The sequence below is a fragment of the Gouania willdenowi genome, chromosome 13 (assembly GCF_900634775.1).
Source record: "Gouania willdenowi chromosome 13, fGouWil2.1, whole genome shotgun sequence".
In the NCBI taxonomy this organism is placed as follows: Eukaryota; Metazoa; Chordata; class Actinopteri; order Blenniiformes; family Gobiesocidae; genus Gouania; species Gouania willdenowi.
Genome location: NC_041056.1, coordinates 33,153,880 through 33,173,982, shown reverse-complemented (window position 1 = coordinate 33,173,982; position 20,103 = coordinate 33,153,880). Strand labels below are relative to the sequence as shown.

Here is a 20,103-nt window from a genome sequence, read left to right as displayed (position 1 = left end):
TGTTTGTGTGTAGAGCAAATATCTCCCCGACGCGGTGCGAGTTCGACCTGAAACTCGGTCAACAAAAAAATACACAAAGTTTCTCCTGAATCACACTACAATAGCAACAAAAACAATAATTATACAAAAATACACATGACTCCAAAAAAATATACATTACAAAAAAAATTTAATAAAAAAACAGCAAACATTTATGCACACAAAGACAACAGAAAACATATGTTACAGAAAAATACACCATACAAAAAATATAAAAGTGATGATGAAGTAATGCATATGTCCCATAGAATTAAACTAGGAAAATTGCACTCACATTTTGCACCTGTAAATATACCCCTTATGCTCCCACATGAATTCATACTTCCGACGGGTACTGTACTAGTGGTTTAAACAATGAGAAACTTGTCTGCAAAAGACTCACCAGTGGCTGACGGTTTCAAATGATCTATTCAGAGAGCTCCCGTGTTTGAGAAGCTAACAATAGCATGGCACAGGAGGAAGTGGAGGACGTGACTCTTGCTCGCGTGAGGAGCTGTGTAGTGAAATAGATATAGATGGTGCGCTAGCGCCCCCTCACACCCTGAGGTCAAAATTTGAATAGGTTTCATTTCGGGGCCGTCCAGAAGTGAAATAAAATTAAAGTAAACATTTTGAAATGACCAAATTACTCCAAAATAACAGATACACACACTCGGGGTATTTGAAACCCGTTGACCAAGTTTCAGGTCGAACTCGCACCGCGTCGGGGAGATATTTGCTCCACACACACACACAGACCTCTCTTGCTTTTATAGGCATGGAAGCTAAGCTCTGACCACTCGGTTCAAAGGTAAAACATGATTTTGTTTTTTCAAAAAAGACAGCCGAATTGTACATAATACTTTAATTTACTTACTCACTCATGTAGTTTGGAGCTTTACGTTTTGTTTTGTGCAGTTTTGTTGTTTTTCTGATTGGCGCTACAATGCCTATGGAGTTTTGTTTTCAGCATCTCAAACATTTCACGGGAACACACACACACGGTATTTATTTATAATAAAAATATACTAAATGAGTAAAATAAAACAAAAAACTAAACAATATTTATACAAAAAATACACAAAATGACACCAGAATGACACTACAATGGCAACCAAAAACAATTATACAAAAAATGCACAAAAAGACAACTGAAAGAAAAAAAAAATACACATAATGATGACTCCAAAAAACATACATTACAGAAAAATAAAACAAAATATGAAAATGGCTCAAAATACACTCAACTAAATATTTACACAAAAATACAAAAAATGACTCCAGAATCACACTACAATGGCAACAAAAACAATAATTATACAAAAATATACACGAAAACACAACAGAAAGATACAAAAATACACAACTAAAAAAAAATGTTTTTAAATTTAAAAATTAAAAAACAACACATTTATTCAAAAAGAAATGCACAAAAACACAACAGATAGATACAAAAACACACATGACTCAAAAAAAAAACAAAATTAAGAATGAAAAAAAAAAAAATGCACAAAAACACACATGACTCAAAAAAAAAAAACTAAATTAAGAATGAAAAAAAAAAAAAAAACACATTTATTTAAAAAAAAAAAATGCACAAAAACACAACAGAAAGATACACAAATAGACATGATGACTCCAAAAAACATAAATGACAGAAAAATACACCAAACAAAAAAATATAAAAGTGAGTTAAAAAAAAAAAAACAACAACAAAAAACACATTTATTATGCACATGTTCCATAGAATTAAACCAGGAGAATTGCACCCACATTTTGCACCGGCAAATATACCCCTTTATAACACGACAGAGTACAGAGTATGTACACCTCTTTTACATCCATCCTTCAAACACGTACTCATTTGGCCATAATTGACAACTTATGCTCCCACATAAATGCATACTTCCGACGGGCACTGTACTAGTTCGATATAATTGTAACTAGAATTTCATACAATATATTGTCTTCATGGAGAAGGTTTTTTTTCAGCTCTGAAAAGATTTTAATCCAGGTGAGAGGAAGCAAAATGGCTTCTTTGAGAATAACGGTTGTAGGCTGCTGCCCTAGGTATACTTGAACACCTTTCAGGAGCTACACACACATTTCAGTTTATTTTTCAACATTATAGATTTTTTTTACATGCACACAGACTTCTTTTTTTTTCATCCATCAATCATAAGTTGTTGCACAACTCTCCAGAAATAAATGAATAAAAAGGCCTAAATTCAAGGTTAATGTTGGACGAGACAGGAAAGAGTTTAGATGAGCCTGCAGACACAATGGTAAACACTGTTCTGTGTCAAAATGTTTTTATTTTTGTTGACGGTCCTGTGGGTGTCCCTTATTATCTTTTCTGAAAGGAGGCAACCCTAGACTCAATGAGCCTGTTTTTTTCACACAAACTAATAGTTTCATGTAAGGCTGTCCTTACATAGTGACAGCTTTAGCAAATATGACAAAAAGTTACTCTTCTAAGAGTTACGGACTGCACCTTTAAGGAGAGGTTTGGTGACAGCTGTTTTAAAAGCCTGTGGCACATAACCTGTTACTAGAGATGTGTTAATCCAGTTCACCATATTAGTGGTATTTTGTGGAAAAACATATTTAAATAGTGGAATTGAGTTCGGATCCAGCAGACAGGTTGTTAGTTTAGAAGCACTAACTATTGAGGTCAGTTCAGATAGACCAATAAGAGTGAAACTGTGTAAATAAAAGCTATTTAAGATATTTCAGGAGCTGCTTTGTTTAAGAAATTATTGAGCACCCCTGCAGGGGGGACATTAGCTTTGTTTCTAATTGTTAGAATTTTTCAGTGAAGGAATTCATGAAGTCATCACTGCTCAGGTTGACAGGAATAGAAGGTTCAACAGATCTGTGGCTTTTGGTGTGACTGGCGACAGTGTTGAGGAGAAACCGAGGACTATCCTTGTTTTCCTCTATTAAAGTTGAATAATAGGAAGTTCTAGCTTTGCGAAAAGCTTTTTTAAAAAGATAACAAATTCTTTCTCCAGGCTACATGAACTTCTACCAGGTTTGATGAGTCACTTCCTGTCCAGTTTTCGCAATGCCTGTTTTAAAAGACGCATTTCGGAATTATACGAATGAGCAACCCTTTTTTTGACATAATGTCTTCTTTTTAAGCGGGGCAACAGCATTCAAAACTGTGTGCAGTGACAACATTGCACTGTTGACAAGATTATCTATTTTCTCTGTCGTAGGACATTGATAGCTACTCTATTGAGATATCATATGGATCAGAGGTAAGCAGTGATGGAGCTAAATCTTTAAATCTAGCTAGAGCTTTTTCAGAGAGTGATCAATTATAATGTACTTTTCTCTCAGAGTTTAAGCAGGCTGATATTCTGAATTCAAAGAATAACAAAAAGTGATCTGAAAGAATAGGATTATGAGGATATATTGTCAGGTGATCATTATCTAAACCTAAAAGATGGCGCCGCGGATGGTCGCCTCGGTACTGCACTCTCTCGTAGTTGTTGTGTTTTTCTTTATTTTTGTAGTTTATTGCTCCCCTTCTCTGGTCTCTTTCACCAGAGAAGAACTATTACAAGTTGGACAGTCCTCTGCTGATCTTTTTTCACCGGTTCTCATTGAACCAGAAAGTTATGCAGAGATTCTCACCGGAGGAGACGCCGCAGACGGGGTAAACGAGCAGGCGCGCTCGTCAAACTGAGACAGCGGGGATTACGCACTGCGCTTCCATCCATTCACCTGGCGAATGTCCGCTCACTGGCAAATAAAATGGATGAACTGCTGCTCCTAAACACCAGAAACTCGGACTTTTGCAGATCCGCCGCCCTGTGTTTTACTGAAACCTGGCTCAGTGAACTCATCCCGGACAGCTCTTTACATCTACCGGACTTTCAGCTCCTCAGAGCGGACCGTGTAAAAGAGCTCTGTGGGAAGACGAGGGGCGGTGGAATATGCTTTTACATTAACCAAGGTTGGTGTACAGATGTCACAGTGTTGGAACAGACGTGTAGCCCTAATCTGGAGAGTTTTTTTATAAACTGTAAACCGTTTTATTCTCCACGGGAGTTCTCCTCGTTTGTTATGGTCGGTGTTTACATCCCACCTCAGGCTTGCGTAACAGAGGCGTTACAGCACCTGGCTGACCAGATAGCAGACATGGAGAAACAACATCCCGACTCTTTGCTAATCATTCTCGGGGATTTTAACAGAGCAAATCTAACCCACGAACTCCCTAAATACAGACAGCATATAAAGTGTCCCACCAGGGGTGCTAACACACTGGACCACTGCTACACTGTAATAAAGGATTCATATCACTCTGTTCCCCGTGCAGCTTTGGGGCTCTCTGATCACTGTCTGATTCACCTCATCCCCACCTACAGGCAGAAGTTTAAATCTGCTAAACCTGTAGTAAGGACTGTAAAGAAATGGACAGAGGAGTCAAAGCAGGAGTTACAGGACTGCTTTGACTGCACTGATTGGAGTGTTTTTGAAGCTGCATCAGACAACCTAGATGAACTGACTGATACTGTGACATCTTACATCAGCTTCTGTGAGGACATGTGTGTGCAGACCAAGACTTTCTGCACATACAACAACAACAAACCCTGGTTCACACCTCAACTTAGGATGCTACGTCAGGCTAAGGAGGAAGCCTACAGGAGTGGGGATAGGGACCTGTTCAGGAAAGCCAAGTACACACTATCCAGGGAGATCAAAGTAGCCAAGAGGTGCTACACTGAGAAGCTAAAACAAAGCTTCTCAAACAAAGATCCCTCTGCAGTGTGGAAAAGCCTGCATGAAGTTACCAACTATAGGAAACCCTCCCCCCACCCTACTGGTAACAAAAGACTAGCTAGAGACCTGAACAGCTTCTACTGCAGGTTTTCACACCCACCCCCCAGCTCATTAGCATCAGCCCATCACCTGGACTCTGCCCTTCCTGCTCCCCCTACTTCCCCCCCTACCTCTCCCTCTGACCCCCCACCTGCCCTGAAGATCAATGAAAGAGATGTGTGCCAGCTTTTCAAAAAACAAAAGATCAAAAAGGCTCCAGGACCAGACGGAGTATCTCCCTCCTGCCTGAAAGCCTGTGCTGAGCAGCTGGCTCCCATCTTCACACGGATCTTCAACACATCACTGGAGCTGTGTGAAGTACCTTCCTGCTTCAAAAGTTCCAGCATCATCCCAGTCCCCAAGAAACCTGCCATCACAGGACTTAATGACTATCGACCCATTGCTCTGACGTCTGTAGTCATGAAGTCCTTTGAGAGGCTGGTTCTGAGCCACCTGAAAAAGATCACAGGACCCCTGCTGGACCCCCTGCAGTTTGCCTATCGGGCAAACAGGTCTGTCGAGGATGCAGTCAACATTGGTCTGAACTACATCCTGCACCACCTCGACTCCCCAGGGACCTACGCTAGGATCCTGTTTGTGGATTTCAGCTCTGCATTCAACACCATCATCCCGGACATCCTTCACCAGAAACTCACCCAGCTCACAGTGCCGGCCTCCACCTGTCAGTGGATCACCAACTTCCTGACTGACAGGAAGCAGCAAGTAAGGCTGGGAGGCATCACATCCAGCACCCGGTCACTCAGCACTGGCGCCCCTCAGGGGTGTGTTCTCTCCCCACTGCTATTCTCCCTCTACACCAATGACTGCACCTCAGGGGACCCCTCTGTGAAACTCCTGAAGTTTGCAGACGACACCACCGTCATCGGTCTCATCCGGGACGGGGACGAGTCTGCCTTCAGACGGGAGGTGGAACAGCTGGCTCTTTGGTGCAGTCAGAACCATCTGGAACTGAACCCACTCAAGACTGTGGAGATGACAGTGGACTTCAGAAGGAATCCCCCCCCACTCCCCCCCCTTACCATTTTAAATAGGGAATTGGCTACCGTGGACTCCTTCAGGTTCTTGGGATCCACAATCTCACAGGACCTGAAGTGGACCTCCCACATAGACTCAACCAGGAAAAAGGCACAGCAGAGGATGTACTTCCTGCGTCAGCTGAGGAAGTTCAACCTGCCCCAGGAGCTGCTGATCATGTTCTACACCTCCATCATTCAATCTGTTCTGTGCACCTCCATCACTGTCTGGTTTGGATCTTCAACCAAACTAGACAGACACAGACTACAAAGGATAGTCAGGACTGCAGAAAAGATCATTGGTGTTGATCTGCCCTCCATCCAAGTCTTATACCTGTCCAGGGTCAGAAAACGGGCAGGTAACATCACTGCAGACCCCTCTCACCCTGCACACAATCTGTTTAAACTCCTCCCCTCTGGCAGACGCTACAGATCACTGTACGCCAAAACAACCCGCCATAAAAACAGTTTCTTCCCCCAGGCTGTCACTCTGATCAACACTAAACAGTCAAAGAGTGTCAGTCCTGTTTCTGTGGAAAAACCCTGGAACCAAACATAACAACCCTGGATCAATCTGACACTGAGAATGTTCATGTACATACCTTTAATTTAAATGTTCTCCTGCACTACTTATCAATGCTCTACTGCACTATTTTCCTTTTATTATTATTATATTTTATTATTATCTTTCTTTTCTATTATTTTTTTCCTTCTTTTTATCTTATTTTTTTTTTAATTTTTATTTTGTATTTTTTTATTTTTTTTATATTATTATTATTATTATTATTATTATTATTATTATTATTATTATTATCTTGTTATTTTATCGAGTTTGCACATTCTAGTCTAACTACTGTTTATATTTATACTTATGTTTATACTTATTATCATCTCTTCTAGTTGATTGTTTATTATTGAATGTTTCACTATTGGAGAGAGCACAGTTGACCGAGTCAAATTCCTCGTGTGTACAACATACACTTGGCCAATAAAGATGATTCTGATTCTGATTCTTCATATGTTAGAACAAGGTCCAGGGCATGATTAAGATAATTAGTTGGTTTGTTTGTATTTTGTGTGAAGCCGATTTAATCTAATAGTGAGGTAAATGATTTTTTTAGGCTGTTGTTTTCATCATCCACATGAATATTAAATTCACCCACTACAATAGCTTTCTCGGTGCTCAGCACCAGATCAGAGAATTCAGAAAGAAACTCTGAATATGGACCAGGAGGATGGTAAACTACAGTATAACCAGTAAGATGGAGTTTTGTCTTTTATTTTTAGGATTACAAATTCCAAGAGAGTGGCTTTCAAATGAATTGTGGTTACGTTTGGTTTTAGGGGTGACTGACAAGCTAGAGTGAAAAACGTGGTGATTATCATAATTCGGATGACTGGCTTCCTTAGGAGAAACATAATCTTCATTTTTGAGCCAGGTCTCAGTGAGTCATACTGTAATAAACCTAATTGATGGTCAGTTATAAGATCATTCGTTAAGAGAGATTTAGATGAAAGGGATCTGATATTTAATAGTCTACATTTAATAGTTTTTTCATTGATTTTTATGGTTAACACTAGAAGTCCCGGGATTTTCCACACACCCTCTCAAGTCCTGGCAATGGCTCAAAAGACCCTCAACTCAAACTGACACCGACAATCAGCATTCTTTTATTTGTAAATGTGACCATTGCTGGAGGAATCAGCAGGACAGGGGGAGATGAGAGGCTGACTCGCACAGAGTTCCAAACATGGGGATGGAAAGGAATTTTTCACACCTTTCAAGCCTTTTCACTCTCCTGCTATGGTTCAGTACTTCCACATTAGGTCAAAGGTCAAGAGGGATAAAGTCACCATAGCTGACTGTAAACAGTGATCTAACAGAGATTTAGATAATTTTCCCCATTGTAGCGTTGATTCTTTTGAAAAAAATTTTACGGAAACGTGGTATCGGTCTCCAAGGTATAAATGCTGAGTTAGCTGCTAAAGCTAAGGCTGCACACAAGCTAAAAAAAAATCTGTTTTTTTCTGTCTTTTCAACAGTGATCAATCAGCTAAACAGTGCTGTTTCACTTATCGGCCTGTCCATTTTTTTTTTATATATATACTTGTGCACTTCCTTCAAATTTGTAAAATAATATCTTAAGAAAAATAATCATGGACCTGGTTAGAGAATGGTGTACCTCATAAATTTACCTTTTCAAAGTAAGAACTCATACTGTGTTTTTCACACTCGGAAATATCGTTTTACTATCAATAATAACAATACATTTTATCTATAAGCAAATTTCAAAAACTCAAAAACACTTTACAGTTGTTAAAACTAAAAAAGTAAACAAAATTTAAAAAAACTACCAACAATAAAGGTAAATACAGGAGTAGGAAGCAGAGGAGCTCTAGCTATAATACTGCTTCTCACATCGGATATGAGTATCATCAGCAAAAATTGAAAGAAAAAAGTGGCTCCCCCTCCTGTGGTGCCTTGTTTACATAACGAAAGTGTCTGTTTGCAGCTTAGGAGAAGCTCAAGTGACCATTCTGTGGGCTCCATAGGTATAAATATAAAATGAACCATCAGAAAAAAACATGATACAGGAATACAGTGGAATGAGAATGAATATGGGGAGAATGTCAATGTAAATGGTGTGTATGCTGTGTGAGCAGTAAGATTATGCAACAAGGTGCAGAAGTGGGGGGGTTGGCTGCAAACAGGCACAACTGTGTCTGACACATCCCATTGCAGCCCATGAGAGCTATGTGTAGATGGTGGATTGTGTTTGAATATAATGTTGGTTTTCTACTATATAATCTTAGTTTTTAGTTTCTATTTTTAGGTTTGGGGCTTTGTTCCTAGTGGATAGGTTTACGCTATTATACGGTATATGCTTTAGCACATAAGTAGGTTTTGAGTTTAGCTTTAAAGGTGGAGAGGGTAGCAGCCTCCCGTACTAAGACTGGGAAGCTGGTTCCAAAGGCGAGGAGCCTGGTAGCGGAATGCACTGCCTCCTGTTCTACTTCTAGACACTTTAGGAACCTCCACAAGACCAGCAAACTGAGAGCGGAGTATTCTGCTTGGACAATAGAGCACAATCAGGTCTTTAAGATATACAGGAGCTTGATCATGTAGAGCTTTGTAGGTTAACAGGAGGATTTTAAACTCTATTTTAGATTTTACAGGAAGCCAATGAAGGGAAGCCAATACTGGAGAAATATGCTCGCTCCTGTTGGTACCTGTTATTATTCTAGCGGCAGCATTCTGAATTAACTGGATACTTTTTAGTGAGTTACTAGGACATCCTGACAGTAGAGAGTTACAATAATCTAGTCTAGAGAGTTTAGAGATATTACGGAAGTGTGTTTTGTATAATATGAGAGTTAAAAGTGAAGTCAGTATCACAGATAATGGCTAAGTTTTTTACTGTGGTGCTGGTTGACAGAGTAATGCCATTCAGAGACACTATTTGCTCTGATAATTTCTCTCTAAGGTGTTTTGGACCAAATAAAATCACTTACGTTTTATCCTGGGTAAGGAGTAGAAAATTACGGCTCATCCAGGATGTGATGTCTTTAAGACAGGCCTGGAGTTTTAATAACAGATGAGTATTGTCTAATTTCATTGACAGATAAAGCTGTGTATCATCCGCATAGCAATGAAAATGTATATTATGTTCTATGATAATGTTACCTAGTGGAATAATATATATACATATATAATGTAAAGAGTATTGGTCCCAAAACTGAGCCCTGTGGAACTTCATGAATAACTCTGGTGTGCGCTGAGGAGAAAATATTAACATGAACAAAGTGGGTTCTGTCTGATAGGTAGGATTTAAACCAACATAGCGCTGTTTCTTTATTCCCAACAACGCTCTCCACTTTCTGCAGCAATAAATGATGATCCACTGTATCAAAGGCTGCACTGAGATCTAAGAGCACCAGTACTGAGACCAACCTTCTCTCTGAGGCTAAAAGAACATTGGTTACTTTTACTAAGGCAGTTTCTGTGCTGCGCTGACCTCTAAAGCCAGATTGAAAGCGCTCGTATAAATCGTTCCTATTCAAGTAATCACATTGTTGATCTGCAATGATTTTTTTCAAGAATTTTGGAAACAATATTAGTGCTAATTAGTGAAAGAACATCTTTAAGTAGTGGAGTTGGGATTGGATCTAAAAGACAGGTTGTTGATTTAGAAGCACTAACTATTGAGGTCAGTTCAGATAGGCCAAGTCGAGTGAAACTATGTAAATAAAAGCTGCATGTTGGGGATATTTCAGGAGCTGTTTTGTTCAGGAAATTATTGAGCACTCCTGCAGGGGGACATTAGCTTTGTTTCTATTTGTTAGAATTTTATCAGGAAAGAAGTTGAAGTCATCACTGCTCAGGTTGACAGGAATAGAGGGTTCGACAGAACTGTGGCTTTTGGTGAGCCTGGCTACAGTGTTGAATAGAACCCAAGGATTGTTCTTGTTTTCTTCTATTAAAATTGAATAATAGGAGGTTCTAGCTTTGCAGAGAGGTTTTTTATAAGCCAACATTTTTTTTTTCTGAGGAGAGCCACTTCCTTTCTAATTTTTGCAATGCCCGTTGTAGAACACACAATTCAGATTTATACCAGGGAGCGACCTTTCTATGAAATATCGTCTTCTTTTTAAGCGGGGCAACAGCATTCAAAACTGTGTGCAGTGACAACATTGCACTGTTGACAAGAGCATCTATTTTCTCTGTCGTTAGACATTGATAGCTACTCTCTGTTGAGATACTGTATCATATGGATCAGAGGTAAGCAATGATGGAGCTAAATCTTTAAATCTAGCTACAGCTTTTTTAGACAGTGATCTACTGTAGTGTACTCTTCTCTCAGAGTTTAAGCTGGCTGATATTCTAAATTCAAAGGATAACAAGAAGTGATCTGAAAGAATAGGATTTTGAGGACATTTTGTCAGGTGGTCAATATCTAAAATGTTAGAGCAAGGTCCGGGGCATGATTAAGATAATGAGTTGGTTTATTTACATTTTGTGTAAAGCCAATTGAATCGAATAGTGAGGTAAATCATTTATTTAGGCTGTTGTTTTCATCATCTCACGGGAAATATGGTAATTACCATAATTGGGAGGGTTGGGTTCATTAAGAGCAACAAAATCTTTTTGAACCAAGTCTCAGTGAGGCATAATAAACCTAGTTGATGGTCAGAGATTTAGACGAAAGCGATCTGATATTTAATAGTCCATTTTTAATAATTTTTTAAAGGTCTTATCTATAGAAGTGTTTGTTATACCTGCTGGTTTATTCTCAGTTAGTCATGCACGTGTGGAGTTGTGAATCATAGTCTGTAGATTTCATTTTAGCATTTGTGCTCCATCTAAATTAGGGTGGACACAGTCTTTTTTTAATAGATCATGTTTCCAAAAGAGGTCGAAGTTATCAATAAACGTAAAATGATGGCGTTTGCAGCAGGATGGTGAGCAGTTGTGCTACTGTAGTAGACGGCTAAATAATTTTATACCCCCTATTTAATGCAGGAAGAGGACCAGAAATTAATATTGATTTCCCACATGCCTTTAGAACGTTAAAGAGAAGGTTAAACTTGTTCGTGGTCCGTAGTGATTCACGTCGGGTGGTATTGTTCATCCCTACATGTAACACTATTTTAGTGACAGTTGCTGGCAGCATGGGTAGCATTTGATTAAGTTTGTTTTAGATAGTGTAAACTGTAGCACCTGGAATACAGTGTGTGATGGCATTAAAGAATCTGGATGGAGTTTCCATCTTCAGAATTGACTGGTGTTGGGGCGTCTGTGTGGGAATGTCTGGTGGTGCTCGGGTTGCAGAAAGCTGCGGGAAAATCTCTGTTATCCGCTCCGGTTGGCATTGAAGCGACTCTGCTTCTAATGGCGTAGGGGTCGCTGATGTCTTGCGCGTGATCGTCTATCATCAGCTGGCATTGAAGCGGTGCAGCAGTAGGATGTTTCTGGACTGCAGCTTTGAGGAAATTTTGAGGGGCTACAGAGGAGGCTTTTGGCCGGTGGGAATTTAATCTATGCGGTGGTATAGGAGTTTTCCTGGCGGTTGTTTCAGTCGGCTTAATTGGACTGCATTTGTCCCTGTTTTCGTATTTCGTTTCAAAACTATTGTGGAGAGTAAGTGGAGGAGGGATGCTATTTTCTGTGTTGTTCTGTTGTCCACGGACGGCAACCTCAGCCCACGATGGCAGGTGTGGTGTAGAACAGGACAGTCCTGGATCCGAATTCTCCCAGGGAACTGTGTCGTGACTGTCATCACATTAAGGACTATGGAGGACGGATGATAGCGCTACTGACTGTTGTGCATCCGTGTCCATGTATTTGGTGAGTAGCTCATCTTTCTTTGTTAGCTCGTTAGAAAGGCGACAAATTTATTCCAGTACTTTGGTCATTTCTTTGTTGGCGTGTCATAGTAAAAAGTCTTTCTCTGACAGCAATTTAGGAGCAGCGTCTTCATCGTCTCTAGATTGTCAGAGCAGGCCGACCTCTGTCAAGCCCATCATCATCATTAAACAAAGTGTCTCTCTTATCTTTGGATAAGAGGCTCATCTATGGAGTTGTCTGTAGCTGCCTGCTTATTCTCAGCTTGGCATACACCTATAGAGCTGTGAATCATAGACTGTAAGTTTGATTTTAGCATTTTGGCTCCATGTAAATTAGGATGGACACCATCCTTTTTGAATAGATCAGCATGTTTCCAAAAGACGTTGAAGTTATCAATGAATGTGAAACTATGGATTTTGCAGCAGGATTGTGGTGTAGTAGTGCTGCTGTAGGAGACAGCTAAAGCGTTCTATACCTGGATTTAGTGTAGGAAGAAGACCAGAAATGAACACTGATTTTCCACATCTTTAAAAGTTTAAAGAGAAGGTTAAACACGCTCATGGTCCCCATCAATTCCCGTTGCATGGCATAGTTAGTTCCTACATGTTACGATATTTTAGTAACAGTTGCTGGCAGTGTGGGTAGCATTTGATTAAGTTTGTCTCAGATAGTGTGAACTGTAGCACCTGGAATTAGTGGTGGGAACCTCTGGCAACCTCACGCTACGATACGCGATACAAAGCTCAAGATAACGATTATCTCACGATATGACAATACTGCGATTATCAATATATTGGACAGAAATCACTCTACGATAATCTATGACATAACAAGGAAAAAAAAGAGTATACAATTTTTATTTTATATCTCTGAAAGACAATAAATTGAAAAAGTGTCCTATGAACAGTGACACTATTTTAGTGCAATGTAAACAAATAAGTGTCTCCAATAGTGCTTTATGTAAACAAAAAATAGGGTCTTTCTTACCAGTGACACCATTATAGTGCAATATTCCAGTAAACAATATATTGGTTCCTTCAACAAACAGTTATAAAATTTCTGTGAAGACGTACCTGCACATTTCAGTGAAAAAACAGAAAAGGTAAAAAAAAAAAAAAAAAAAATTGACACTTAGCGGGAGCATATCGATAATCGATTGTGCGGAAAAATATCGCGATATGTTGCCGTATAGAGATATTGAGACATCCTACCTGGAATACATGTGTGATGGCATTAAATAATCTGATGTTCCTAGTGATTGAATCACCAATAATGAGTGAAGTTGGAGGAAAGAGAGGACTAGGAATGTGTGTGGACCTTTTACACTGACCACGAGCATCTGTAGGTGAGCGGCTGGCTGCTGGGGACCGTTCATCATTGGGGTTGGCCAGAGTGGAAGCAGCTGTGCGGGTCGGTCGGCAGGTCTGTGGGAGTGTCTGATGGCGAGCAGGATGCTGTTGGCTGCGGGGGAGCCTCTGTCGTCAGGGTTGGCTGACATGGAAGCAGCTCTGCAGCAGGTGGAGTAGAGCTGTGTTTGTCGATGGCTGTAGGGCTGTACATAAAACCAGAGTGCCTTTGTACTGCTGCTCTGAGAAGTTTTTGACGGGCTACGGAGGATTTTGACTGATGGAAATTCAGTCCTAGCAGGATGGTGTGGTCAGACGTGGCGTGGCGGTACTCGCTTTGCGGGGTCTTCCCAGGCCATGACGGCCTTGCGGGGTGTCGGGGTGCTTATCCTCTTCTGGCGTGGCTGGGTGCTGGCCTCGTCTCCCGGTGGTCTGCAATGTGTTGGCCCGGTGCAGCCCGGCACGCCGGTGTTGGGAGTGGGCGTGTTGGGGAATTTTAATGAATTTTACAGACGTCTTGATAGGAGCAAAGTTACAGGAATGTTTTAAAGTTTATCAAACAGTATTTTTATTTGCTGCGCACCTATTTGCGCCGCAATGTTAGTCAATTCCCCACATTAGGTGAGGAAACAGCGCTACCAAAGGATTTAGGGATGTACTCGGTTTACTACCCTTTATTTCAGATTTTTAGTGAATCTGCACCTTAGGTTATTGCAAGTGTTCTGATAATTTTTTGTACACCCTGTAGTGACCAAACTCAAACACAATACTGTTTAAATTGGTGTTTCTCTTTTTTTTTTTTTTTTTTTCTGTATTTGGCCCCTGAACGACAATTAGTTTAATACCCCATCCATCCATTTTCTCACCCACTTGCTTCTTCATCAGGGTGACAGGGGTTTACTGATGCTTATCTCTAGCTGTCATTGGGCACTAGGTAGATATGCTAACCATCATGCCATCTTGTGCAGTTTAACACCCATATTATAAAATATTGTAATTTGTAAGCTTCGACTATATGTTTGTTAAAAGCAATAGCCAAGCCGTTCAAGTCTTTACCTTTTACATCAACCAAATAAGATGTCTTGCATTGTTCAAGTTGTTATTTAAAATACTTTCCTAAACTGAGCAGATCTGATGCAGTGGCAATATGTTTTACTTTTGTTGTTTTTGGGACAGAAATGATCTGCAGAGAGGAAAACACCTTTGTGACCAAAATATCCCTGTTTTGGTTTTACAGATCAGAAAAATTGTTTCCAACATTCCAAATCTGGAGTTCCTCAATCTGAGCTCCAATCCCCTGGCAGGGATGGCCCTAGAGCTGCAGTGTGCTGAAGTCTTTTCACGGGTCCGACGCCTCGTCCTTAATAACACACAGGTGTCCTGGGACAATGTGCTGCTGCTCACCCAGGAGATACCAGAGTAAGTTTGTGAGCCACAGTAAACCTTATGAAATGAGGAAATTCTTTCTGCACACAAAACAGTTTTAAACAAATGTGACGCACCCGACTTGTTTATGATTTTCTTGTGACTTACTACTACCAATTGACATGGACTATTTAATTACTGTCCTTACATGTTATGTGTGTTATGTTATGTATATGCTAAAAATTTGCTTAAGTAACTTTACATACACAACTTTGAATCACTTGTAACAAAAATGCACAACACACCTTGTGATCTCCTAAGACAATAATCAACTATGCATTTTTTATTCTTACAAACATTTTTACAATACATTTATGATATTGCTTAGTTATGACCATCGACAGCCCTCACTAACGAAGGGTAAGCTAAACTTTATTATATATGCTACTGCGTCAGCACCAACGCCGTAGGTACAGCGTCAACATGACGCAGAGGTTGACCAACAAGAGTTCTGCGTCAAGGCAATGTGTCACTCCGCAACTTTACTACCATGCCGCTTGAGGGTTGTGGCTGTGTGGTCTCAGAGGGGCATTAGAAAGTCCTTGTTTATCTTCCGGTCACAGAAAACAATGTTTTATAAGCATATGTTTTTTAAGCATCTTGAAATGCAATTTCTTTCAAGATCAATATTTGTAGTAGCCGCTATTGTGAATCATCGCAGCGCCCTAGACCAGTAAGACCAACAGGCAGGTGGACCCTGAGGAGAACCAAGGGGGCTCAAGCCACCTCCTCAGGTGCTGAACCACCCACGACCAGACAGAAGCATCAAGCCGTGCCCCAGCACACCCTAGCAATCCTTCGGAGCCAAGGGCACTCTGCTCTGAGCCATCCCTTTCGGTGGATGTTGCAGTGTGTTTAAAATTGGAGTAATTTAGTTGTGAATAGATAGTGCCAATGGGCAAGCAGCACCACTGGCCCAGAGCAGTGCTGAATAGCGCGGTCAGAAACCCACACAATGGCACACCATCAAACCCACACATTTTTATGAAAGAGCCAGCTGAACTTTGTTAAGATCTTGGGGACATGTTTGCTTCTACCGGGGTCTCCACTGTGTCTTTTGAAGGCTTTTTTTGCTTTCACGTATCTGTCCCGTAGATTTTTCCAGGATTTTCTCTCCCATTCTTCTTCTTTGTCAAGTGTGGCCGCAATCTCACACCAATGATAATTTACTGCCTGGCTGTCGTGATGATCCTTGCTTGAAAAATTATACAAATGTTTATATTTTCTAATTTCAGCAACAGGTGGCTCCTGTTCGTCTACCATGATTTCCCGTGTGGCTGGTCCGCTTTGTTTGAAAAACATAACGTTGTCCGCTTAAAATTACCACGCGGGGCCTGGCTGCAAAAAGTACATTACTGACCTCGAGGACGCATCAAGCATAAAACAACCTTTATGAGACACCAAGCCGACATTATTTTAAGTTGCCATATTGTTATACGATCCAATGCGAACCACCATTTAAAGCTTCGCAAGTGGCATATGGCTCGTAAAGCCACACAATGAGTATCTCGGATGTAAGGTAATGGAGGATCAGCAGACGATTCATGTGCTGGCTCAATGTGTCAGCAAAATGGGAGCCAAGAATGTGGTCACCTGAGGTGTCTAGTTCGGTTCCAAAGGTGGCCAGTGCTACCCCGGCCACCCCACTGGCTGCGCCCCGACCATGACCCTGAATAATGAGTTGGTTTGCTGTTGAAAGGAGTGAGTGCAATAAAGCCTTGCCTCCTTTAGAGGTACCTCTCTACACCTTTAATAAATAACCAACTCGGCTTCTAGGTGCACTGTGCGTGCTGCGCACCTTGTCTCTATGAGACGAATCTGCCTTTCTCACCGCTCTTGCTGTTTTCTGTAAAGTGTTTGAGTTGTTTTTTTTTTGTTTTCTTGAAAAGCACTATAGAAAACTGACTTATTATTATTATTATTATTATTATTATTATTATTATTATTAATAACTCATTTTTAATTAAATACTTTACAAATGAGGAAATTATGTCCTCCATTTGGAATATGCCACAATATTGTAAAATAATACCAGTATTTCTTTGGTCCAGCCAACCTGTAATCCGACTGATCAATATTTGGCCCCTGAACTGTTTGGCATTGCTTTTCTAGTCTTTACCGTGTTTTCCTGCTGTCCTGCAGGCTCGAGGAGTTGTTTCTGTGCCTTAATGAGTACAGTTGTGTAAGTGCCTCCAATGTGGTCTGTCCCACCCTTCGCCTGCTCCACATTACTGACAACAGCCTGGAAGACTGGGCCGAAGTCCGCAAGTTTGGCTCCTTGTTTCCCAGTCTGGACACACTAGTTATGGCCAACAACAACTTGGCTTCTATTCAGGACAACAAGGAAATCCTGCAGCTGCTCTTCTCCAACTTACGCAGCATCAACCTAAACAACACTGGTCAGTGAATAAAATTGTTCTCTTGAGTTAGTTTCTTATACTGTAATTTGGTTTGGATTAACTTGATGAGTGGCACGAAAATTACCATATGCAAACATGTCATTGGATACTGAAAGCATTGATTAATTGGCCAGGGTGAATACCTATTATAAGGTATTTGCCTACAGTTGTGTTACCATTTTAAAGCCCAATACAAGAGAGTGTATAAGGAAGTCCATGTAACACAATATTAATTTACACCTAATTGCAACTATTGTGTGCTTCATAGTGGTACCTGCTAAACACAAGATTAATTAGTATTTGATTTGATCAGTAGTATTTGATTTAAACAGTTACCAAAGCACCAATTAAAATAATAATGCATTAAATTTCAGAGTGCTTTTTCATAGACATTTAAATAGGGATGGGAATCGAAAACCGTTTCTTTCTGAGAACCGGTTCCCAGTAATCCAATTTCTAGGATTCGTTTGTTTGCTTGTATTTCAATTCCGCTTATCGGTTCCTCTTTCGTCGCAAATACATAACGATAAACCTCCACAGGTCGTGTATATTGTGTTTAAGCTAGCATCAAGTGAAGCACCTTCCACCATATAGTTGTTTGCTGTCCACCGCGGAGAATCCACCTTCTCGACCCACAGCTGTGCTGTCCTCCGTGCTGTGTTTGTAGCGTCTCTGTTGCTACGCTACTCACTTCCGGGTTCTGTACACTCGTGCTAAAGTTGCTTCTTGCACAGACTTTTCTTCGAAAAACAACAAACTTCAGTAAGAACACACACCTCGTCACCAGTTTATGTCCTTATAACAAGTAATCAGACATGGGAGATGGACTGGTACTGATCGTTGTCTTTAGTTTGCTTTTTCACACACACACACACACACACACACACACACACACACACACACACACACACACACACACACACACACACACACACACACACACACACACACACACACACACACACACACACACACACACACACACACACACACACACACACACGGCTGATGACGTCACATGTAAAAACGGGGACGGCATCTCAACAAAGGCTAAACTTTACCGTTTAAATACATAGCAATACAGTCGGGCAAAAAAGTATTGAGTCAGCCAATAATTGTGCAAGTTCTCCCACTTAAAAAGATGAGAGGCCTTTAATTAGCATCATAGGTCTACCTCAACTATGAGACACAAAGTGAGAAAAAAAATCCAGAAAATCACATTGTAGGATTTTTAATGAATTTATTTGCATATTATGGTGGAAAATAAGTATTTGGTCAATGACAAAAAATCATCTCAATACTTTGTAATGTACCCTTCGTTGGCAATGACAGAGGTCAAACGTTTTCTGTAAGTCTTCACAAGGTTTTCACACACTGTTGCTGGTATTTTGGCCCATTCCTACATGCAGATCTCCTCTAGAGCAGTGATGTTTTGGGGCTGTCGCTGGCCAACACGGACTTTCAACTCCCTCCAAAGCTTTCTTTGGGGTTGAGATCTGGAGACTTGCTAGGCCACTCCAGGACCCTGAAATGCTTCTTACGAAGCCACTCCTTTGTTGACCGGGCGGTGTGTTTGGGATCATTGTCGTGCTGAAAGACCCAGCCATTTTTCATCTTCAATGCCCTTGCTGATGGAAGGAGGGTTTCACTCAAAATCTCACAATACATGGCCCCAGTCATTCTTTCCTGGTCCCTTTGCAGAGAAACAACCCCAAAGCATGATGTTACCACCCCCATGTTTTACAGTAGGTTGTTGTTCTTTCTCCTCCAAACACGACAAGTTGAGTTTTTACCAAAAAGTTCTATTTTGGTTTCATCTGACCATATGACATTCACCCAATCCTCTTCTGGATCATCAAAATGCTCTCTAGCAAACTTCAGACGGACCCGAACATGTACTGGCTTAAGCAGGGGGACAAGTCTGGCACTGCAGGATTTGAGTCCCTGGCGGCGTAATGTGTTACTTACTGATGGTAGCCTTTGTTACTTTGGGTCCCCTGTGTGATTCTGGGATTTTTACTTACCGTTCTTATGATCATTTTGACCCCACGGGGTGATATCTTGCGTTGGAGCACCAGATCGAGGGAGATTATCAGTGTCTTGTATGTCTTCCATTTTTTAGTAATTGCTCCCACAGTTGATTTCTTCACACCAAGCTGCTTACCTATTGCGGATTCAATCTTCCCAGCCTGATGCAGGTCTACAATTTTGTTTCTGGTGTCCTTTGACAGCCCCTAGCCTTGGCCATTGTGAAGTTTGGAGTGTGACTGTTGGTTGTGGACAGGTGTCTTTTATACTGATAACGAGATCAAACAGGTGCCATTAAAATAGGTAACGAGTGGAGGACAGAGGAGCCTCTTAAAGAAATTACAGGTCTGTGAGAGCCAGAAATCTTGCTTGTTTGTAGGTGAACAAGTACTTATTTTACCGAGGGACTTACCAATAAATTCAATAAAAATATTACAATGTGATTTTCTGGATTTTTTTCTCATTTTGTTTCTCATAGTTGAGGTATACCTATGATGAAAATTACAGGCCTCTCTCATCTTTTTAAGTGGGAGTACTTGTACAATTGGTGGCTGACTAAATACTTTTTTGCCCGACTGTAAGTGCAGCTGTACTTTTGGTTAATATCTTCTTTTTTTTTTTACAGAAGAATTATTTGTTTTATCTCTGAATTAGTTTTGGATCAAGTTCAAAAGGAG

The 20,103-nt window shown here is 40.6% G+C and overlaps 1 protein-coding gene across 2 annotated transcripts in view; it reads left to right on the top strand.

Moving 5' to 3' along the window:
- The window catches only part of tbcela (tubulin folding cofactor E-like a), an 87,997-nt gene that overhangs the window by 55,951 nt on the left and 11,943 nt on the right, over positions 1-20,103 (top strand). For both annotated transcript variants that reach the window (XM_028463783.1, XM_028463782.1), the window contains 2 exons: positions 14,812-14,993; positions 17,142-17,398. In XM_028463783.1, coding sequence (XP_028319584.1) covers positions 14,812-14,993; positions 17,142-17,398 — 439 coding nt within the window. The remainder of the gene's footprint in view (positions 1-14,811; positions 14,994-17,141; positions 17,399-20,103) is intronic.